The 24989-nt window shown below is 43.8% G+C and overlaps 1 protein-coding gene across 2 annotated transcripts in view; it reads left to right on the top strand.

The window, feature by feature from the left end:
* LOC134088541 (GDNF family receptor alpha-2-like) overlaps positions 1-24989 on the top strand; it is a 91981-nt gene that overhangs the window by 45984 nt on the left and 21008 nt on the right. For both annotated transcript variants that reach the window (XM_062542538.1, XM_062542537.1), the window contains exon 4: positions 7866-8247. In XM_062542538.1, coding sequence (XP_062398522.1) covers positions 7866-8247 — 382 coding nt within the window. The remainder of the gene's footprint in view (positions 1-7865; positions 8248-24989) is intronic.

Here is a 24989-nt window from a genome sequence, read left to right as displayed (position 1 = left end):
GCTCTCCCAGTGGCCCCCCTGTCTGCTTGCTCTCCACTCTCTCTCTCTACTCTTCTCTCTCTCTCCTCTTTTCTCTCTCTATCTCTCTCTCTCCTCTTTTCTCACTCTATCTCTCGCCCTGAGGCGCATGGTTTCGCTGCCAGCATGCACAAACGCACACACACACACACACACACACACACACACACACACACACACATACATACACACACATTCATGAATTCTCCCTCTCTCTCTCTCGCACACACACACACACAAACTGGTGCGAGTGCAACCAGACATGCCTTCAAGCACAACAATAACAGGTACACCTGGGTATTCTCTGCCCCCCCCCCCCTCTCTCTATCTGTCCATTTCTAGTTATCCTCCCCCCTCCACTGTTGCACAAAGCACACACACTCTTTATGTATTGCGTTGTACTTGTGGAGATCAGCACAGCGCTGCGCGGCCCTATAGCGCTAACACACGTTAAATTAGCGATGATGACACTCGGCTCGGCTGCCAGTAAGATATTTAGGCGGCAAATTGCATTTGTCTGCCCCGGTCACGTTAGGAGTGTGTGGCGGCGCGTTCCAGGCTCTGCCCCTGCATGGAGGAAAGCATTATCTAATCGAATGTCCTCTCCCGACGCACGCCGTGCCACGGCCATCGAGCCGGCAGCCCAAGCACCTCGCCGCGGCACCCGTAATCCGTATCGCCACAGCTTGAGACAACGAGGCTTGTGCCGATCAATTGCAAATGGATGGTCTCCCTCTCGCTCGGTGTCTTTTCTGTCTCTCTGCCCCTCTATCTCTCTCACCATGCACCATGTTTCTCTCCTTCTCTTGTTCTCACTGTCCCTCTCTTTTTTCCAGCTCTCTCTCTCTTTCTTTCTTTTGCTCTGTATCCATCACTCTTGATCCATCCATCCATCTCTCTCCCCCACCTCTTCTCTCTTTTATTCATCCCTCTCTCTTTCTTTCTCTCTCTCTCTCTCTCTCTCTACCTTTGTGTCTTTGCTGGGGACACGCACACAGAGATCGATCCACTCGGGTTAGATGGATCGCGACTCGTATCAAACGTCATTATCTGGAGACGGAGCAAGAGCGTGATTTTTGCCGCTTCCCGGCGGATGTGATGGCGGATGAGGGGGATTGAACGAGGTCGTTTCCCAGCATTGCACTTTACACGTCCACTTAGAGCAGCACTTGGCCCCCCCAGTTTAAAATAGGGTGGGGGATGGGGGTACCGGGCAGGTAGATTCTTTATAGCCATGTAGTATGCCTTTAATGGTGGTGGTGAGATGTGCTTGGACATTTCTCTTGGAAATGGAAAGGATCTCATGAAAAGCGTTTCACTCAATGCGAAAAAAGGTGCAATTTGACATTAACTATGCACCGCATAAAATAGATTGTGGCAACCCTGCACTCATTTACAAGATTGGATATATGCCTTTTAAAATGGAAAATACTGCTTATATTATAGAGGTTTGCACATTCATTAACTCTCATTGGAAATGTTATGGTTCTTCCAGTCTTATGGTGAGTGCATATCTGTATAAAGAATCACCACTTTTTCTCCAATCGATACCATTAACAGAAAGCAGTATTTCTTGGAAATAACTCAGCCTTGACTGAAGTCAAGACTTCTCCATGATGATATTGTTGTTGTTGTTGTTTCTTTCTTTGTATTTGAACCAAAGCCTGGCAACCTCTTAATAAAAAAAGGACCTCGGTCAGTACTTTGGAGAATTTCACTCCCACCCCTCCAGTCTTTCCAAGTTTTAACTTACAGATGCATCCCACATCGCTGGTGTTGCACGTTCCCTTGACCTCCAGACAGTGGGTGGTGTTTTATGTACATACTTAACAACCAATTTCATACCTCATTTACGACCTCTCACCTGCGTACGCTGGGGGGGGGGGAACAGCGAGGCGAGAGGAGCCCTCCAACACAAATCTGCTCCCAGTTCAGATCGGCCAGTCGTCTCCGACTGCTCTCTTTAGCTGCTGATCAAGCCTTATGTGGAGAAAAATGGCAGATGGAGGAAAGCGTGCCCTTTTTGTGCTTATAGAGAACTTGACTCTTCGTCCTGTTGGCAGTGCTATGAGAACCAGGGCTCGATCATGACCCTGTTTTGGACTGGAGTGAGCTGCTGACATTTTTGTTTTGCTGCCCTTCACTGCAGAAAGTCTTATGGAAGAAAAATAAATACATGAAATCATAAAACCTTTTAGACCTCTCCAAAGTTGAACGGAAAGGTGAAAAGGTGCAAATGATTCATCATGAGGTTGAAAGCTATGGATGAAACTCTCACAAAAATGAGATTGGCAAGAAATGAACACTTTCCATTTAGTGTTTTAGACTTCATCATTATATGTCACTTATTTTTATACCCCTCTCAGGATCGATGATCAATTTCCCTCAACCTTTTCCCCCTCTCTTAACATATTTGATTTAGCTTTTCATCGTATTCCCGTAATGCACCACTCTCATATTTAGAAATGAATATACAAAGAGCATTGATAAATGGCATTACAAGGCTATATTCGTATTATAGTATACTATTTATATACTTATGGATCATAAGTTATATCTCTACCAGATACGTTACCCAGGTTTTGGAGGAACCCTTTTTAGAGAGCCATTTGTGTGGCCTATCTTGAAAGCCTGCATAGCATTAGCATCGAACAGTGTCCATTTTACTGGTGTCCCCCAGGGTCCCTGGTGGCCCTAACCTGTTCAGCAGTGCCATTAGTCGTCCTATTACAGGCCAAAGAGGCTCTCCGTGTTTGTAGTGATTATATTTTGAAAATTGATGCGAGCTAATCAATTGGGTTCTCGGGTCTCGGAGCGGCGGGTCCGCCTGGACCGGCGAGCTAGGAGCTAATTAAAACTTCAGGCCCAGCGAACACGGGCGGAGAGAGGGGAGAGGAGGAAATCAATCCAGGGCAGGCTCAGAGGTGACATTTTTACAGAGATGTGGCCGGCGCTTTTCTGATGCTCCGCTGCAAAGGTCAGGGGACCGGAGTGATGAATTGATATAGAAAAAGAGAAATACAGAGAGAGAGAGGGAGAGAGAGAGAGAGGGTGTACTTTGCTTAACTCATAATGTGAATCTTCTTATTGCCCCCTGAGCATTTTGAAAACAGGGACAGGTCATGTTCAATAACTGAGATACACCAAAGGCGGACATTTTATAATCAATGTAATGTATTCAACTCCATTCACCACAATTTGGAGACAGCATATTTCATTTCATTGTATATACTGCTGTGTTTCTAGCAATGCCACTCACTCGTTCTGTGTATAAGTGTTTTTCTTGATAGCTTAAACACAATTACCAGGCTTCTGAACTAAAATGTCAAAACAATCCAACATTAAAAATGGTCATAAGACAAACACATTTCCCCAAACTATAAACTGTATGTTCTTGTTTTAACAACACATTGCCCTCATCATGTAAAGCTGTTGATGTGGAAGAATAAGCAGCAGACTCATTGCAGTAGGCCTTTTTTACAATAGTGTTTGTGTAAGACCCTGTTGTATTGTGTTGTGTATTGTAGATTGCATGGTTTTGAGTGGAGAGTTTGGTTTGGACCCGAGAGTTTGAAGTTTTGGGAGTTGCATATAGGCCTACCACATTTAGTATAAGTATAAGTATAAACTCTTTTCATTCCGTGAGGGAAATTCGGTCTCTGCATTTACCCCAATCCGTTAATTAGTGAACACACACAGCACACATGTGAGGTGAATCACACACTAACCCGGAGCAGTGAGCTGCCTGCTCAACAGCGGCACTCGGGGAGCAGCGAGGGGTTAGGTGCCTTGCTCAAGGGCGCTTCATCCATGGATCGAACCGGTAACCCTCCAGTTACAAGCTTGAAGCCCTAACCAGTAGGCCACGGCTGCCCCTGATGCTATATTCCATCCCTATCCAAATGAAAACTGATGGATTTAGTAGAAGTCAATGAACCCCCTGATCCCTAACATGCACTCCACCAACACCACTTGGGTCATATTCACGTCACATCATAGATACAGTAAATGTGTAATGAATGATGCACTGAGCCTCACGTGTATAGCTAAGCAGTCTCATGTTCCGATATGGAAGGGCGGACCTTGATTTCCTACTCAGCGATGCGACGCCCTCCACCTTGGCCTGATATTTGAACACCTCCACGCTGAAGAGCTGTTGCTAGTTGCTTGGTCCCACTGCTGTGTGTATACATGAGCATGTGTTATTTGAGTAAAGTTTGGCAGGATGTATATACACAGAGGCACTCACAGGCTCAGTCATTACACTTCAACTGTAAGCCAGCTGCCACTTTAGTCCAGATGTCACACAGAATGCCTTCCTCCTGTTACTACTCCTGCGTTGACTTATCATTCAACTTTTCAAACAAATGCAGACAGATTGTTTAAATGTTGGGTTTCAGTTGGCAAGGTCATGGTAGGCTTGAGTAGGATATATTTTCCAAGTGATTGCTTGGCCTTTATGGCAAATAGTACATATTCTGTTTGTCTCATTGTACCTGGGACATCAGCCGTCTCCTTAGATGTGAGTTGAAGGTTGCAGTCGAGGAGTTTTCTTAAGATTTGAATGAATAAACTCTGCATGGCTTTTTTATCCAGAACACCTCACAGAGAGCAACTGCAGGGACAGTCCCCTTGAGCAACTCAGGGTGAAGCGCCTCGTTCAGGAGTTGAACTATTGACTTCCTGGCTACTGCACACTAGCCCAGTTCTTAACTACATCTCTGCATTTGGAGGCATTGAGTAACACTGTTGTGTATTAGGTGAATAGACTGCGGAGAGAAGGTATAATGCAGGACTTGAATTCCACAACATTTTCCTTTGCACACCTATAAGGAAGTCTGAGATCCACCTAGATATCTCACTCAGAGTATGCTGATGATCTGTTACACAGTTCCCAGTTATAGCAAATCATGTACAGTATCAAATGTGGGGTCTGTGGATGTGAAGTGTGCCTCTGTGTGTCTCCTGCTCCCTCAGCTATGAACATCACATTGATCAATCTCTCTCTCTCTCTCTCTCTCTCTCTCTCTCTCTCTCTCTCTCTCTCTCTCTCTATCAAATCAAATCAAATCAAATCAAATATTGCTTTATTGGCATGAATGTGTCAAGTCATTGTTGCCAAAGCTGCAAGAATAACATGTTAATAATCAACTTTACATTAGTAAGGGGATAAAAATGAATTAATTGCAAAAAATATCAAAATAGTAGATCGTAAATTATGTTAAAAGGACAGTAATAGCTTCAGCAGTAGTAGGCTATTATACAGTAGAAAAAGAAACTTATACAAAACAACAACAAAAACACCTATTTATGTGCCTATACTTTTACAGATACAACTGTAGGTTATGGTCACTGATTCTGTATTTTGTCAGTGTTGTTCTTTTCTTTCTATCTTTTATGTTACTTAAATATCTCTCTCTCTCTCCTCGTTCTCTTCCCAGTCGCTCATTCCACTGTTCGTCGATGGTAAATATTTGTTTCCCGCTTATGTCTCAGACACCTCTCTTGCACACTCCTCTAAGCCTCATCTGAAAATATGGAGATCAGTTGCTGCGTTATAAACCACGCCTGGCAATCCATGTCTAGACAGATCTCTTTCTGGAGTCTCTCTCTCTCTCTCTCTCTCTCTCTCTCTCTCTCTTTCTGTGTGTGTGTGTGTTAGGGGTTTCACATCTACTGATTTGTATTAGTTGACAATCTTTTCAGAACAGTCGTTATTGAACGATTGTCAACTAGGGGTACCTTACAATTTTTCCTCAGCTTACAGGACATGTCACTGTGGAACAGGTTTCAGGTTTTCGATGGGAATGTGTAGCCCATTTAGGCTTTTGCCTAATTGCTGCCTACAGCAGCGAGAAGTGATTTTAGTCAGTTAGAGAGCTGGTTGCTAAAGTTCCTGTAAAGCTCCTCCAATCTGTAGCCACATTTTCAAAGCTCTAAACAATTAGCACAACATCCATCTGCTCTGCACCATACCATTCACACATGTGCAGCTACCAGATGTGCTGAATCACGAGAAGTAGGCTACTGCAGTTTTTGAAATGTCTTCAGGTGCGTGTGAAAACAAAGTCTTGATAAAGTTAGCACATAAAGCATATAAAGAGGAAGTGTTTTGTGTTGCATACTGTAATATGAAATGAACAAACAGAGGTGGAAAAGTCCAGCTTCAGAAAGTAAAAGTCCTACCACACATCTGTGCCAACCGTTCACTTGAAACCAGCTGATTCCAATTAGCACAACTCTACAGACAGATAGAGCAGCTGATTGATGAGATCATCTGTGTTAATTGCACAGGTAGAACCAATACATGATTTGACTTTAACTTTCAGAAGTTTTTCCATCTCTGTGGACAAAATGTGGTTTTGAGCAGAAAATGAGCTTGATAAGATGTGCAATTATGTTGAAAGTTTAGAAAACCCATTTTAGCTAGGTACTAAAACTGTAATAAGGATGTTACACTCTTAAAACAAATGTGGTGTTGTCCCTATCTGGACACAGAGATGTGTTTTTAAAAAAACACATTCGAGTGGGTAATTTATTACAGTTTGCACCACACTTTCACCACAAGAGGCTCAGTCAGCGCATCGCCATGAGCCGTTCAAGTTAAACCTCAAACATCCGAAGGGGGGTTTATTCATTTATACGAATGTGAAAGCATGGCCAACTTTCAAGGCCCACTGTGGCTGCTGCCTTTCAGATAGAGGCTCATCATCAAGGGAATTTTCCATTTGTCATTTCACACAAGAAAAACAACATATCATCCACTCAGTCTCTGGACAATTCAAATGTGTTATATCGTTGCCATTGAAGTCCATTTTTATTCCAATGCATTGTTGAATGTCTTAATGTGCTGTGGAAAATGAAATATCTCTAAGGATACAGTGTGTAGGCCTATTGTGCGAAAGACTGTAATGTACTTTGCATGCACCATTTTCAAGGGCATTCATTTAGTACTCCACGGTAGTCTGAAGCCTTTAAGATTGGATACTTTATATGGCCAAACCACTTCTTCAGAAATCAGTTAAAGACATCATCGTGCATTGTGGAGAGTCTTATGCAAAATCTCTTATATCATTTATCATGATGTAACATGGGACCTTGAAAACCATACAGAATATGTCATTATCTTATGAAATGTGTCTGTTTCATATATTGATGTGCATCTACAATACCGTAACAAAGCACTGAACCCCGAGTTGCTCCAGGGAGACTGTTACTATTATTTGATATCCACACATCTCATAGAAGTTAGTTTAGGTGAAGTATCGCATAATATGGTTATGGTTATGGTTATGGGATGTGGCAGACGCCTTTGTCCTAAGCGACATCCAAATAGAAACAACACAATAATTAGTTTAACAGTGAACAATTTTAAAAAGTTGGTCAGACTACATTAGGGATAGCAATATCAAGCAATATCAAACAATATCAATTCAAGCAATAAACCTAATGAAGAGTCCATTCAATCAGTAATGTAATAACAATACTACTGTATGGCATGGTAAGGTTGGCAGACTCCTTTGTCCAAAGCGACATACTGTACAAACAGAAACAATACAATAATCAGTTTAACAGTGAACAGTATTAGTGAGATAAGATAGTAGTTTGATAGGTAATCTCTAAATGTCTCTCATGCCTTTTGACTTCAAGTAGAGTGTAACTGTCCTATTCTCCTCTCCATCAGAAGTGCATGTCTTACCAAAAAAATACATGGCACGCTGCTTTATATTCAATTATGTAAGTTAGAATTCAGAAGCCGTCAATGAAGTGGGCATACTGTACGTCTTTCCACTGCAATTCTTTTCCAGGGCATAAAAATAAAGAATGTCCTCTCCTCCTTGCCGTAGGGATGCACTCCTCCACCGTGCGGGCCACCACCCACTGCCTGGACTCCACCCGGCCCTGCAACCCCTGCCTGGATGCCACCAAGGCCTGCAACCTGAACGACACGTGCAAGCGCCTGCGCTCGGCCTACATCAACACGTGCAACAAGTCCCCGCCGCCCGCGCCCGACTCCTGCAACCGCAAGCGCTGCCACAAGGCCCTGCGGCAGTTCTTCGACCGCGTGCAGACCGAGCAGAGCTACGGCCTGCTCTTCTGCTCGTGCCGCGACACGGCGTGCGCCGAGCGCCGCCGCCAGACCATCGTGCCGTCCTGCTCCTTCGACGAGAAGAAGGAGCCCAACTGCCTGGTGGTGCGCAGCAGCTGCCGCCTCGACCCCCTCTGCAGGTCAGTGCTCACGGCGCCGCCTCTCACATGGGCTCGCGGGAGAGAGTGTGTGCGTATATATACCTGTGTGTGTGTGTGTGTGTGTGTGTGTGTGTGTGTTTTGTGCTCACAGCGCCGCCTCTCACATGGGCTCGTGGGAGAGAGTGTGTGCGTATACACCTGTGTGTGTGTGTGTGTGTGTGTGTGTGTGTTTTGTGCTCACAGCGCGGCCTCTCAAATGGGCTCGTGTGAGAGAGTGTGTGCGGATATATACCTGTGTGTGTGTGTGTGTGTGTGTGTTTTTTTTTTGAGTGGGTGTATGTGTGGGTTGTATGTGTATGTATTTGAGTGAGATTTGGTAATCACTGTACTGTAGAGGTGTGTGGGAGTGGTTGTGTGTATGTGTGTGGGTGGCCACGCTTGTGTGTATGTGTGTGTGTGTGTGTGTTTGTGTGTGTGTGTGTGTGTTTCTGTGTGCATCTTTGACTAGGCAAATGTGTGTCTGCGTTTGTGAGTCTACTGAGGTCTCTCCCAGAAGAAGAAACCGTTTTGGGTGCAGTTCCAAGCCATTTCTCTCAAATTGTTGAACTCAAAAATCTGTATTGTTACTTTATTCAAAATAAAGTATATGATGCCCCAGGCCTCTAGGTTCAAATTCCCTGTTCCTGCACAAAACTCTGTTATTTTGGTGTCTAGTGGAGCGTCTCAGGACTGTGTGGAGTTCTGTAGGATTTGTACTGCATACCCCACCTTCGAGAAAACAGCCAATATAGCAAACAAAGCCTTTTCCTGGAAGTGAATAAGTTTATGGCAAAGAAAAAGCCAGAGTGCATGGAGGCGGTGGATTTGTGTAGGTGTGCTCAGTTGAATGAATGTGGTGTGGGTGGCTGCCTTGCTTCTTCCTGGGCTTATCTATTCTTTCACCAGTGAATGTGTAGTACACGCAAGTACTCTTGGAACATGGTACATGCAAAGCTTTGCTCTACCACCGCATACGTCACACACCGTACAGACATTTTCATTTCCTCTAAACCTACACACTGTAAGACTTATAGTATGGCCTGGTTTAAAAAGAGAGGAAGTCATCACAGTCTCTCACGTCTAGAGAACAGTGTAGAATAGTGGCAGTTCTACCTGAAACTCTCCTGTTTTTTCTCCCCAGGGACCACAAGTTGAAAGGGTTCCGGGGCTGGAACTGAGACACATTCTAGTTCTAGCCAAGCCACACTGCAAATCAGCACCTTTGTGAAGCGAGGATATTCTAGATGTTTGCTTGTGCAGTTGGTTTTAGACTAATAACCATAGATTCTCCCACCGGAGATGAACTGATCTATGCACTGAAGGTGTAAACCAGGTAGCTACCTGTCAGTCTAAACGTCACTTAATCCGGTTTTATCGTGTTTCTTTGACTTTTATCTAGGCAGTATACTGGCAAGGGGGAAAAGAAGAAGAAGAACAAGAAGAAAGTTAGTAATTAAAAAGGAGAAAATGAGACAGAGAGCAGGAATTAGAATAGGAGTGGAAACTGGCTGCTTAATTGAGGGGGCTGTGTTCAATTATCCTGAACGGAACATTACTAGATCACTTTCACTGTGTTTTTTAGACCAATTTAATGGGCCACTGTTTAATTAACATGGCTAGATTCTGACATGTATCCCGCCAACGCACACACAAGCTCACCGCGCTCTCTTGGCAGTTTGGTCAGGGATCCCAGAGCAGACAGGTAAAGCAGAGAACTGTAATTATGGGATGTCTGCTAAACTTAAAGTAGCACACATGCACTCTTGCCTGTACATCCCTGTGGCTCTGAAACGGCAGTCACTGGTTGGAACTAAAACTAAAGCAGTTTTATTTTATGCTCTTTGTAATAGCAGAGAATGGGAGCTTGACTTTCACGAGCTGAATTGAAGACTTAAATGAGGCCTGGTTTTGGTTAAGTGCATACAATTAAATGTACACAGTTAAAATTAATATTCTGCACTGTCATAATGACAACAAACATAAACGGCGACATAATAGTTGTGTTTGTTATGACAGAAATAAATGGAAAAGGCACCGTGACTCTAAGATTAGCCTAACAGTCCTTTGGGAATTTCAATTAAATGGAGACAGACAGCACATGTTCTCTATACAACGTACCCATGGGACAATTATATGAATTTTCCTTCAAAGGCTTTCAGTAAAGAAATTCTGCTTAAAGTGAACTAGCCCACCTCACCAATTAGTGAATCAAGAAGGAAGACATCAGTGGGAAAAGACATACAAGGAAGACTATATATGCAGATGCTGAGTGGGAGTCACACAATCAATTGACAAAAAAACATTAGTGAACAAATGCCGTTAGATACTGTAGCATAAACTAGTCATAATGTGCCTGATGCATTGTGAAATGAAAGAGGTATCTGTCCATAAACTGACATTGTAGAGATACAAATGTATATCTTGATTGCTTCCCTTAAGTAGTTCACAACAGCACGGCGCTTCTAGTAGGTCGTCAAAGCGGTCAAATGACCGGGGCGCGGCGCTTCTAGGTATAAGTGGGTCAGAACGGCGCGGCGCTTCTAGTGTTAAGCTGTTCCCTAGACATGTGTATGTATGTAGATATGGTGCAAGCCAAGCAATAGCATTAACATGTACATGTCTGAGGAAGTTCATATGGTATTTTAACATCACATTGGCTAATGATAAAACCAGATCCCAGTTTTACTTGGATTGTGTGTGATTCTATTGTATTGATAAAGAAAGGGGTACAAGCCACCATACTAGAGGGGTAAGAGTGAAACTACCACACCTTGCATATTAAAAAAGAGAGTCATCAAATGAGCTTGAGTTACATTTGGAGTTACTTTAGCAGGATTAGTGCAATGCCAGGACCTTTCTGACAGAAACAAACCTATTTGCTCTTGTGTGCAGACACATCTCCGATTTACCCAGCATTCCATTGTGTGTCAGCGAATTGGTGTGCGAGGCAACCACCTGTAGACGTTACGGAGAAGGAGGCATCCATTTTGGTCATTGTTTCACACTGGGGGCTTAGCGCATTACGGAGGGATTTACATGTTCAAACAGCTCCGTTCCTCACTAGCAGATCCCCACGCGCTTGCAGGAGATGAGGGGAAAGAAGAGAGAAATCCCTGCAATTTATTAAACGCATTACAGCACGTACATGCTGTATATGGGTATATACTGTATATGACCCTTGTTCAGTAGGTGGGTGGATGGGTGGGTGGAGCAACCCTCGGCCTGTACCCCACCATCATCATTATCTCCATCACAACGCCGCCTTGGCCACCACGCCCGGAGACGGATGGCGTTTTGGATAGCGGTTATTTAGTGGGAATGTTGCGCGGCGATCTCTCGCCTTTCCCGAGCGCTCCTCGCGCACCTGACGGGGGCCTGACGAGTAATGACTCAATTCCTGCGCTGACATCCATTCCAGGAAATAATCCTCCTGTGCAGTTCTGCCTGACCCACTTTGCAGTGAAAATACCCTTAACGATAAGATCTCCGTCATTCAGCCGCGCGCTTCGCAGCCGAAAAAAAAAAAAAAAAGAACGGCGCCGTCTCTGCGCGGTGATTCATGATTGACTTGATAATGAGCGCGAGTGTGCGTGTGTGTGTGTGTGTGTGTGTGTGTGTGTGTGTGTGTGTGTGTGTGTGTGTGTGTGTGCGCGTGGGGGCTGTGTCGCAGCCTGGTAGATTTGGAGCTGTGGAAGAGGCTGGCTCTGGGTGACCTCTCCGGGTCCTTCTCGCTCTGGTTGACCTCTCCGGGTCCTTCTCTGGCGGCACCCTCTCCTCACTACTTTACTTATTTGGGAGATTTTTCAGTGGCCAAGGGAATCTCATTATGTGCAGCCTAGACCTCCTTCATCTGTTTTATTTTTTTTGCTTTTGGAGGAGGAGGTCAAAAACCCAGCGTCTTTTGAAGAGCAGCAGAGGTTTCTAATCAGATCAAGAAGAGAGAGAGAGAGAGAGAGAGAGAGAGAGAGAGAGAGAGAGAGAGAGAGAGAGAGAGAGAGAGAGAGAGAGAGAGAGAGAGAGAGAGAGAGAGAGAGAGAGAGAGAGAGAGAGAGAGAGAGAGAGCAGTGAATGAGCCCAAACCGGCTGAGGATTGCTTTAATTTCCGTAGTTTTAGTACTTTGCATGTGAAAAGAAGGAAAGAACAAATAAATGTTATTAAATGCACACACACACACACACACACACACACACACACACACAGACACACACAGACACACATACTGTAGACACACAGACACAGACAACACACACACACACACACACACACACACACACACACACACACACACACACACACACACACACACACACACACACACACACACACACACACACACACACACATACATACAGACACACTCTCTCTCTGTGCCAGTAGGAATGAGATGCTTGTGTATGTGGAGGCTATCTCTCTGGATACAATGGGACAAGGATTTAGGACCTTTTTTTCTGCTTGGTGGTCTACAGGATTTAGATAATACCCTGGTAATTACAGCATACGCATCTTGGCAGATATCAAAGCAAAGTTGCTCATAAAGGGTGGCTTTCACTATATCCGCCCGCATTAGTTGGCTAACCTTAGTTCCCTGCTTTCAGAGTCATCCTCAAGAGGGGAAAAAAAATGTACAGGCCTTTCTGTGGCCCTTGGGGAAAGAAATGAGGGGCAGTTACAATGTTGTCTCAAGCTTCTGTGGACAAGCCTTTACAAACCCTTCAGTGGAATCATCAGGGGAGGCTAAACTCCCCTACTTAACGGGATTCTGTTGTAAACAGGTCGTTGATTTATTACCATTCTCATTGAGAAAGGAGATGTGCCGAGAGAGGCTTTCAAGCTTTATCCCCAGACATGTGTGTGTGTGTGTGTGTGTGTGTGTGTGTATGTGTGTGTGTGTGTGTGTGTGTGTAAGTGTGTGAGAGAGAGAGAGTTAGAGACAGAGCTGTCTATAGGAAGACTATGCATGTAATAAAGACCATATGAGACTGAATGAGCAGTATGCCTATAGTGTGAGTAGATGAGTGAGGGGAAACAGGAGACCGTGAACACAGACCAAGATATCAAGCTGCTACAAAAGTGCTGAGAGAGCTATGCATTAGGGTGTGCGTGTGTGTGTGTGCGTGCGTGTGTATGTGTGTGCGTGTGTGTTTGTGTGTGTGTGTGTGTGTGTGTGTGCGCGTGTGTATGTGTGTGTGTGTGTGATTGAGAGAGAGAGAGAGAGAGAGAGAGAGAGAGAGAGAGAGAGAGAGAGAGAGAGAGGAGATGTGTGTTAGGTGTTAGGTAAAGGAGGCTTTATTGATTCTCGAAAATGCCAGAGAAGTGCTCTGGTGTCAGAGAGGCTCTATGTTCCCCAGGTCTACCTGCGTCACACACACACACACACACACACACACACACACACACACACACACACACACACCTAATCCTTATCTGACCATGTCGGCTCTGTTGCCCTGTTGTGCTGCCTCCCACTCTTCAGCAGAAGAAAATCAAGGCCTTACCTAACCTAACATGTCGCCCAGTTCTTGGGTTCATACTCTCCAGTTCTCTCGCCTCAACTAACTGTAACAGACCTCCCGGTGTGCATGGCGACGGGTGGTGAGGGGTGGCGGAGGGTTAGCCACCAGTATCAAGTGCAAGTCACTAATGCTTGCCTGTAAAGTGATGGCTGGGTCTGCTCCCAGTAAAATGCTCTCACTAAGGCCCATGCTACCCCACTGCCCACTGTGCTGCGTTTCTCCAAGTCGCCTGGCACTGCCACCCCTACACACATGTGGCAATCCAGACTTTTTCCCTTTGTTGTTCCCCGTTGGTGGAATGACCTACCAAGTGCTACCAGAGCAGGGGGGGCACCCCTCTCCGTCTTCAAGAAGCAATTAAAGAGGAACAATGCAGGATTGGCGATTTCATCTCTGGTTTCGGTTTCGTTTTTCGTTTTCGCTCGTTTTATGCTTGCATATTTCTCTGCAGAGCTTCCCCGACAGCTTTAGCGTGTATATTTATACATATATAGGCTATATATAAAAATATAAATTGCAAGCGTGGTTCTTCTTGTTCCTTACGACTTCCAGATGTAAACAGACGATCGTCTCCTGCAGAAACTGCAAGGTTGCATTAGCGGATAGGGACACTGGGGGCGGGAGGAAATATTACTGTTTTCGACGAAACTGGTCAGTCAAGCAAAACAACGATTTCTGAGCGATTTTATGACTATGAAAAAGTTGCATAGGGTCTCTTTAAAGATGAAGCTCCTTTGAGAGTACTGTACCTCCTCTCCGAACACAGCTAGCAACCAACACACCTCACCTCACATGCACTCACCGCACAGTGCCTCTCTTCCTGCCCTCTTTCTACCTCAGTCCTCTATCACTCCATTCTTCGACGACACTTAAAAACTAACACTTACACTTCTCCACGTCCTCTGGTAGTCGTATTTATCGTAGCAGTTTTTATTTTCTGTTACCTGAGGGCCCCACAGTGCGTCTGCTAAATGACTAAATGTGCTCCATGTAAATGTAATCCATCTCTGAGTAATTAATTTGGGGGTCACAATGACAGACAGCTCTAATCTCTCCCTCTCTCTCTTCTGAAGAGCCAGTGCTGCTGTTTGTTTGATTCAGGTGAGAGCGCACAGGAGTGCACCGAGGCACACTTATTCAGAGTGTCATTTTGCCTGTCATCAGCACACGTCCCATGTTGAGCTCTCGGGGGAGAGAGAGAGAGGTTAGCTGCAGACAGATAGCTGCGTATTTGGAACAGCAGAATACATTCGCTCCTGATTTGTTTGCTTGGGAATTGAGATTTTTTTTGGGCATTCTAATACACATGCACACATACACTCACACACATACACACACACTGTCACACACAATCTCTCTCTCTCTCTCTCCCTCTCTCTCTCACACACACACACACACGCACGCACACGCACGCACGCACACACACACACACACACACACACACACACACAAACACACACACATTGATCGCCCGTGTGAGATCAATCAAATGTTTCCCCGACTTTGATTTGTCTCTTCCTCGCTTCTTTTTCCCCCCTTCCTTCTGTCACTCTGTCTGTCGGCGTGACTGCTGTTTTGCCTGGAGGTATGCTGGCCCCTCGCTCTCCCTCTCTCTAAGATGTGGCAGTGAGGGGTCCCTCTATGCCTGTAGTGGCCTCCCCCTCTCTCAGGCTCACGTCCATGCCAGCGAGTGATTGACAGGCCGTCACTTCAGATGGGAGGCCCCGTGGAGGACAGGTCTGAAGCGATGTGTGTGTGTGTGATCTCGGGGACTCTCTGGGTGGGAGTGATGTAGAAAATAACAACACAGCCGTCCTGGAGTTAGGAACGAGTCGCTGGCAGAATAAAGCATTTTTTGTGATGCTGTGCGATGTGGCATGATGCGATGCATTTTTAATAGTATTTACTCCTGTGCTAAACAGACTGATGTTAAGATATCAAGATAGGCAGCATGCTCTGAACATCCTCAAACAAGACATTGTTTTTTGTCAGGACAGTGGAGCGTGACACCATAAGCCTTCATTTTAGCATAGAGCCTCGTGTCTGCTTCGCGGATCCGTGTGGGAATCTAGGGGTGAGGCTTTGGTCTTGAAACCATTCCGGTAGCAGTGTTGGCATGCTTAGTAAACATAAGTAAACACATGTCTACCCTTTAATCCTCCTGTTTGAGCAAAAGGTTCTCCGAATGGGCTTTTATGAAAGAAGCCATGCATTGAATTAGCCCTCTGTGGCATCCAACGCTGATCCTCTTGGCACTATAGAGTAGGCATCACTCCATGGAGAGCCTCTGTAATCCTCAGATGGGTACTATGCCAACTTAAGACATTTAAAATCTTACATAAAACTTGGTGGTTGGCACATGGTGTATGTTTTTTGCCCCTTCTCTCTCCCTTTTACCTCATGTTGGTTTTTTAAAATGTATTTCTTGTGCAGAGTATTTTCACTTAATCCTAAACAAAAGGAATAAGTTGTTTGATTTCAGAAAGAGCAGAGGTAAGTGTTAGCAATTCTGCCACTGGAATCTGTCTTTTATGCTTGAGAGCCATTGGTTGAGACCCAGTGCTCTCGGCTGTAGGCTAGGCTAAAAGTTATCACTGCAATCCTTCAAACTTTATTACAAGGACTGCCAGAGGCAAGAAATCTTCACAGTCCCACACGTCTTCATGTTTTTTTTTCCCCCCCACACAGTTGGTGTAGTTAAACACAAAGGAAATTAAACTACTGTTGACTGTACTCCTGTACTGCTCAATTAATTAGCCTTTTTTTTCTCCTTGGATGTGTTGTCTTTTGGAGAAATGTATGCCCAAAAGGGATAGGTCTGCTAGGTTCGCTCTCTATTTCTCTGGAAATGTGAGTAAGAATTGGATGAATTGAGGAACCTCATTCTTGTTCTCTTTGATTATCCAATAGTCCTCATTGCGTTTAACAAATTAAAATTAGAGTGTAGAGAATCTGCTTTAAGCATTGTTGGAAGGTACATTGCAGCAGCACATTGCTGCATTACACTCTGTCAGCTGTAAGCATGCTTTACCACCTGTAGGTTAGTGGTAATCTAACCTCACCCAACAAATTAACTTTGAATTAGAAATAACCGGAATCAAGGTTATGTTGCCGTCCTGATTTATAGACGTTAAGGTTACTAGCCAGTAGGTGTGAGTTTCCATAACCGTGCCCTACATATTAGCATAGCATGCATGTAAACAGATTTCTCATTGTCGAGAGAGGGCATGTCTTTATGAACCGCTGCGCAGGTTAATTACCAGTTTGCCACAGCCTCCCATTTTGTCTTCCTCCTGTTCCATTAGCATTAGCTTTTTGAACTTCCTCAGCTGTCAGCTGAGTTTCCACTGAAGGCGTTGTTTACGCAGATGTACTGTAGCACTGCACACAGCATACCACACTCTGGTATGTCTCTGCTGAGCTCCTGTTTAAGCCCTGAGATGGCATTAGAGGCGTTCAGGTCGGATGTGATCAATAATTCATCTTGAATGAGAAGCAACTGGAACAAACGCACAAGGAGCACTGTAAAAAACAACCTATAGAATTTACCCAATTTATCGAAGGTGAGGATTTGCATCTGCTTTGGTTGGGTAAAGTCAATCTATTATTTTGAGTAAAGACTACCTACATTCAACAGTTATGAAATACTTAAATAAATTAGGTACAGTTTACCCAAGATTTTTTCAATAAAGTTACTCAAAATAATAGAGTAATATTAACTCTAGATTGTTAGGCATTATTAACCTACTTAATAATTACTAGTAATAATTAGCTAAAATGACTAATTAATTATGAGCCTACCTATTCAGTTAAGTTTTCAGACACAGCAGACTGTATTGAGAAAGTTAACTTGTTTAATCAATCAAATGACAGAGAATATACAAAAAGGATCATACAAAATATTCACAATAGCCTATATATTCAAAGAGTTTGCTCAAACAAAAAGTATACTCATACAACTCTGCTTTGTGCTTTATGTGTCTGTGTGCACCTGATCACTTCACAACTGGTTTTCTGAAACATAAGGCTAAATAACAAAACATTCAAAAGAATGTACGCAGTTCAGTGCTTCTGCTGTGTGTGTATCCAACAGACGTGTCCAACACCTGCAATGGACAGGACAGACAGGCAATGATTGTTATGTTTGCATGATTCACAACAGAATGAGTACATGGTTATGTTAAACTGACGATAGAAAGTTAGCTAGTTAGCAACCTAATGAAGCTACCATCGAATATTAGCTTCCAGTGAAGTTTGTTGAGAGTGAATTAAGTTGTTAGCATACACTGGACAGTTAAGTAAACACAATTCCTTCAAATCCTTGTGCTCAGAAACAAGCAGAACTACATTTGAATGTTAAACGAATATATAAAGTGTAACTGCTAGCGAGTTCGCCCATTGACTTTCAATGTGTGATGTTAGCATGCTAGCTTTCACCCACAGAGGGGGCGAATTTCTAAACCTTCTAAACGAACGACCGTCCAAACCAAAGTTTTTGGTCCAAACTTTCTGGTTCAAGCATGCATGCACGTTACCCCGACTACACATTCCCTATGATACACAGCAAAGCAACGTGACAAACAGGAATCAGAGCTTACCTTGAATTCAGCAGCTCCACCATAAGCAGACAATCAACTGAGCACACGTCCCTCTAACCGTCAAGTATAGAGCAAGAGTCTTTGGGTATATTTTATGATCGTTTATTAGGTAGAATTTGTTACTGTTAAAAGATAGGTAATGTAGGTAGAATTTACCCTTTATTATATATTTCAGTTGCTGATCAATATACGTAAGTACATTTTAACCCATTCGTAGGGATTATAATTACCACCATCCCTTAGGTAGAATTTGTTACTGCTAAAAAATAGGTAATGTAGGTAGAATTTACCCTTTATTATAGATTTCAGTTGCTGATCAATATACGTAAGTAATTTTTAACCCATTTGTAGGGATTATAATTACAACCCTCTAAAATCCTTTTTTACAGTGAGTGTGGCGTCTTGTCACAGCCTGCCAAATGACTACATCTACTTGTTTTGAGGCCAGCCAATTTCAGGTAATCAAAAAAAGAAATCTTGCAGAGATATATCCAGACTGGCGTCCATTTTAAGTTCTAAAGCATTACCTTTCCAAATGTATATATTAGCTCATCTTTTCCTGTATGCCAGTAAAAGCAAATACACAAAGTTGCCTGAAGGCTTGACCTAGGCTATGCTTGAACCCTCTCAATAAACAATTGATGGAACAACCATGTGCTTGTGCACAAATTGTGGTTTTGTATATTGTGTTGTCAAGTAAGCCACCTTGAAGGACTGAACAGGGCAGCTCTTCTGAAAGCGCTATAGCTTTGATGTGCCAGTTTGGCTGCCTTAGCCTCTGGCTAACCCGGGTTAGCCTCAGGCCAATAGTATCAGTGGTCATTCTTTGGGATTGCAGTGAGTCCATTATTTATATCTGTGTCTGAATTTGTTCCAGTGCTTTGTGATGCTTAGGTGAAGGTTTGGCCACAAGTGAAGTAGATATTGACTAGTTACTGTAACATAAAAGTGATAAGCAAGAAAGCACTCTCCATTGGAATGCATGTTCAAAAAATCAGTAGTTGTAAGCAGTAGGATTAAATAACTTGTGTGCTGAAAATGGTGCATAGGAAGTTTTTCATGAATTATGTATATTTTGAGAACCAGAACTAAAATGAAAACATTTGTCTATTTTATTGATTACACATTTCTTCATAGCTACTTTCTCTCTGTATAACTAAAGAGCGAGAGGGCCAGACATGTTAATGCCAGTGTTTGGTGTACGTTAATCGCAACCTTTGCCTAAAGCATGGTTTGAATTAACAGACCACATATGGTTCAAACTTACGTCGACATGCAGAACGACTACAGCATGAAAAGTAGGTCTCCTCTTCCTTATGCACATGTATTCATGGCAGGGTCCTGGGGACAAGGAATAGTTTTGGCTGCTCATGGGAGGTGATGTGCAAAGAGCAAGTTATTGTATGAAAAATAGTGAGAAGAATAAATAAGCCTTAATGTCTTTGCCTTTTAAAAAGCGGGTGTCATCACAAGTAAATTTAGCTGCAATTGAGTTTATTACATTCAACATTAAGTTAATTTTTTTTTTTTTCACAATTCAACCTGATGTCCACATGGTCTGACTGGTCTCTATGTATGGGTTTTTGCCCATAGTTTTTACCCAGTGGGAATACTTTCCCCCATAACCATCCAATCTAGCTGGTGATTGGATATGCTATCACACAAGGGGGTCATCCCTATGTTCCCCGGGTCCTATGTTCCCCGGTTTTCCCAAAAAGGGTCCTATGTTCGCCGGTAGCAATACATACCGGGGAACATAGGACCCTTTCTAAAATCTAAGAAAAAAAGGTCCTATGTTCCCCAGTCCCATACAAAGTGGGGAACATAGAACCCGGGGAACATAGGACCCAGGGAACATAGGTACGCTCCCTGCACATGCTATCACATACTGCAGACCGTTTTGGTTAGCATACACAACCCCATTAATACTGATCATACTTGCAGACAATGTTCACACAGTGGTAATAGGCCACTATCTTCATTACTGCAATGGATTATAAAGAAGTTGTAGGTCTAATTTTGGATGTGGATTTAAAAATATCACTACACGGTAATAATTTGCTCTAACAGGATAATTGGCCAAGCATTTTTCTCTACTTGTACAGTAGTTGCATGTTTCTGAATTGGGTAATTGGCTTTGGGCACACCCTGAGTAACAGCGGACGCACCCACATACCGGTGAACTGCTGTGCTATAGAATAGTGTCATATTTATGCAAAACTCTACTGTACATGGCTTTGTGTTGTCAACGATGCATGGGCAGAAGTCAAACAGCATTATGGGGCAGTGTGGGAATGTCATGCAGAATTGTGTCACAATGAGTTGATTCAGATGGGGGGGGGGGGGGGGTCTGCCAGTGTCTCTCTGTGTCACTGTGACTTGTGCTGTGCAGGGGCGACAGGATTTAAATGCAGATGCTTCAGGCCAGTGAGCAGCACTGGAGGTGCATGGGAGGAAAGAATGCTGAAATAGCAGCTGGGAGTGTGTGTGTGTGTGTGTGTGTTTTGGTGTGTGTTTGGGGGGGGGGGGGTATCGCTGTGTGCGTGTGTGTGTGTGTGTGTGTGTGTGTGTGTGTGTGATGTTACGGCTCAGACAAATACACAAACAATGAAAACACAAGCTAGATGGGACATCCAGTACTTCACCACAAGCACATATAGACCAGTTCTCTCTTTCTCAAACACACACTCTCTCTCTCTCTCTCTCTCTCTCTCTCTCTCTCTCTCTCTCTCTCTCTCTCTCTCTCTCTCTCTCTCTCTCTCTCTCTGACAGTGCTCTGCCACCATCCTTGCTATTAAATGGATAAATCTTAAAGATTGCTTAGAAAACAATGTTATGACCAGGGCTACTGGAAGGATAAATGCTGACAGTGAACTGAGTGAGATGGCAATGTGATTATTTTGTAGGGTCTATGAGAAATAGTGAGTGTGTGAATGTTATGGAGAGGGTGGATGAGTAAGTGTCTTCTTCAGTTAGCTTAGAGGATAGTCACTTGCAAGAGCTTGTGTGAACATGGTTAAAAATGATTTCTGCAACCTTGGTTTTGAAAGTGAAAAATAGATTTTTTTAATCCTCTGTTCAGCAGATCACAAAGTTTAAGGAATGACTTTACAATATGTATTTATCACAAGGTGTTATGCTTAATGAAGCAGTATGATGTTGTAGAGTTATAAATAGCTTGGCATTGCTTTGTGAGCATAATCTCGGCAGATCAAGTTAAGAACTGCACCAAATGCCTCATAGCAACAAAATTGCCATTACCAGAAATTATTATTAATATTGCTCTTTGACAAATCAGTAGGAACTTTAATTAATTTGTAGCTTATTTTTCTTCTAAAAAAAAGGCTTAACAAAGAAACAAACAATGCAAGCGATAGCCCTTCCAGTGCCCACACACTCTCACAGCAAACAACAGCGCCATAAATATCATATTTTGCCTGTTCCAGATGAACGTGCTTTTCAGGGGCTCTTATGCCGCCGCGCTCCTCAGCAGCGGAGTGTCCGTAAAAATGCCTGAGTGGGAGACAGCATGTAATTTGAACAGCGTGCGGCCAGCGCAGGTATAATGGGAGAGCGGCGCGCCGAGAACAGTCGAATGGGCTTCATCCCCGACGTCGGAGAGCTCTTTGTACAAACAGTCCCCGACAACCTTTTCTAAACCTCAAGTGAGCGGCAAATTGCTGCAGTTATATAGCCCTCATTTTTTATTTTTTTTTGTTGAAAAGCAGAGAGAGAACGAGAGAGAGAAAAAAGAGAGAGAACACTTGTTTCAGGCTTTCATTTTCATCCATTCGTTATGTTCCCCGTTAAGCTTCGACGAGAACAGCTAGGTTTTCTGTGACCTATCCACTTTCATGGACTTGACAAGTGTAGCCCTTAGTACTTTCAGCTTCCATAAAAGAGATATTTGATTAAATTGAAAAAGAAAAAAGCATACAATCACAAGACAGACGAACACTAGTCTCCAACGTACAGATGGCGACGATGTGATATCTCAAAGAGAACAAGTAAACAAATAAGAAATCAGTTTCGGCCTCATTAGACGAGCAATGGGCCACAGACAGATGTAATTAGAGTCCGGTGAAGTGCCTGTGGTCTTAATTCATCTGGATGCTCCTGATTCATCTGATTGTGAAAGAGACGGGGCTACGCCTGCCTCCTCGTCTCTGTCTGATTCGTGCGTTTGATTTTTTCCAAACGAAAATGGTCCGGGGTCATGCTCTTTGAGGCTGTAATGTCTGCAAAACACGTCCAGCTCTGTCTTTCTCAGACAGACAAAAAATTACTACATTTACTGATTCCGAGCTCCTTCAAACATCAAGTCCGTCAACACGTCCATACGAAAATGAAAGCAAATAAGACTGAACCCACTTCGACCCTTCCATGCTTTTCCACAAACCCCCACAGCACAAATACTTGGGATTTGGCTACTTAGCGTGGATTACCGGCTTTTAGCATTCGGTGCCCAGACAAGACAGGGTCTATTCACGGGCCGTGTCCGCATTTCCATCTTGAGGCCGCGCACGTTCCTGCTGCATGGGCAGGAAAGCTGTTATTAGACATGTAAATCAGACAGGGGTCCTGCACATGAGCCTAATTAAAAACTCCATCTCTTACGCTTGGAGAGGGATGTTATTAATAAGACACACACACACACACACACACACACACACACAGAAAAGAAACCTGCACAGCTTGCTTTTGCAGAGCAGCCCCCCCCCACCGGTTCCACTCGCTGTCTTTTCTATTGCTCTCCAGGTAATACAAGTCACCCTTGAGTCTCTGCTCAACTCCTTAGCAATCTCTCAGAGTAAAACAATAGCAGAGATGGAATCTGTAATGCCAAATATGCATTTTCTGGCAGGGGGGGGGATCAGAGAGAGAAAGAGAGAGAGAAAGAAAGAGAGAGAGCGTGACAATGGCAGCATGAAAACACAAGGTTCAGCCTTCATACCCATGTCTAAATGACATAAAGAAAGAGCAAAAGAAAGAGATAAATAGATAAGGAGGGAAAGAATGAAATGATTAATACACTAAACAAAGAAAGGAAGATCTCAGTGAAAATGCAGGTGCTCCAGCTTGTGATAGTGGGAGGCACTGAGCAGCATGGTTATGGTTCTGTCAAAGACCCTCGATTGCTAACTTGGTTACTATTACAACTACTCTAGTTCTGTTGCAGCTTTATGGCTGCATGAGCGTTATGATGTTCTATTATCTCGCACCTGTGGAGGAGCGCTAGACTGAGATGGCAGTCACAGAAGGACAGATAATTGGGAAAAATTGGCATGTCATTCATCTAGTGAAGTAACTATTTGTCTTGTTCTAACGCTTGCCCAAAAGTGAGTATGAGTGCACTCTTTTTGATTTTGTATGATGGGTTGGAGTGGTTGTGAGTGTCTGTTCTCTACTCTCTCTATCTCTTTCTCTCCCCCCCCCCTCTCTCTCTCTCTCTCACTGCTCTCTCTCTCTCTCTCTCTCTCTCTGTCTCTATCTTGTCCAAATGCTTTTCTTTTAATTGAAAGAACATTGTTAGTTTCCCGTCGTTATTTCACAATTGTGAAATCTACCAAGTGAGAACTGTAAAAAGGGAAATCATAATTGGAGCCACCCTGATACCAGGGAAGTGCAGCTATGGTGTGAAAGCATTTGTTCAGGGAAGTGCCTTTTGTAATTGTTTTTTTTCTATTCTGGTAGAGGAGACGGGTGGCTTTGTCAAGGGCAGCTGTTTAGTCTGTCCAGGGATATGCCAGGAACAGGCGGAGGTGTATTTCTGCTTCGGTGGGCATGCAAAGGCCAGCGAGCGCTGGCAGTAGTGAAGGTGTGCACTGGCCTTTCAGACGGACAAGCAGCGGCTATATGTGCTGGCAGCGGCGCGGGGATCAGGGCAGAACGGCCAGCTCTGTTTGTCCCTCTCCCCTCCCTGTACACGAAATAAAACTCATACTTGAGTAATCTTGAGCAGTTTTTTTAATTATTATTATTATTATTGGAAATGTGTATAGATTTGGAGCCTCATATAGAGTCATGTTGGAGTGCAAATACATAAGAAGTACTCGTCTTTATAAGCAGAGATAGTCCGTCTGAAACTGCACACACAAAATCTGTTGACATGCTTTTGTCACTAAATCTTAATATTGTTGGCTTCTTTTTTTTTAGATTTTACCAGAGGCTCAGCAAAAGAGCAAGGGGAGGTTCCTACAGCACTCGAGAGTACACAGTTTTGAGTCTCACCTCCGACTGAGACGGGAGAGAGAGAGAGTGTGTGAAAGGAGAGACAAAACACTTTCTGGGGTCCAAAAAATGATCCCCACACCCCCTTAGAACGAGATAAATAGCAGTGTGGGAAGAGGGAAGAAGAACATTCACATCACAAAGTGTTTTATCTCTGAGAGAAAGAAAGAGAATAAACAACAGAGAAGTGGGGAGAGAGGAGAGAGAGAGAGAGAGAGAGAGAGAGAGAGAGAGAGAGAAAGAGAGAGAGAGAGAGAGAGAGAGAAGGAGAGAGAGCGAGAGAGGGGACACGAATATAGAGAGTGGGCTGTCCACACATAAAGTGCCTCCTCTCAGACGAAGTTGTGGCTGCAGGACACAGCCATTAGTCATGGGAGAGCAGTGCTGGACGGAGATAGC

Source organism: Sardina pilchardus, chromosome 8 (genome assembly GCF_963854185.1).
Source record: "Sardina pilchardus chromosome 8, fSarPil1.1, whole genome shotgun sequence".
Lineage (NCBI taxonomy): Eukaryota > Metazoa > Chordata > Actinopteri > Clupeiformes > Clupeidae > Sardina > Sardina pilchardus.
This window is presented reverse-complemented; position numbering and strand designations above follow the sequence as displayed.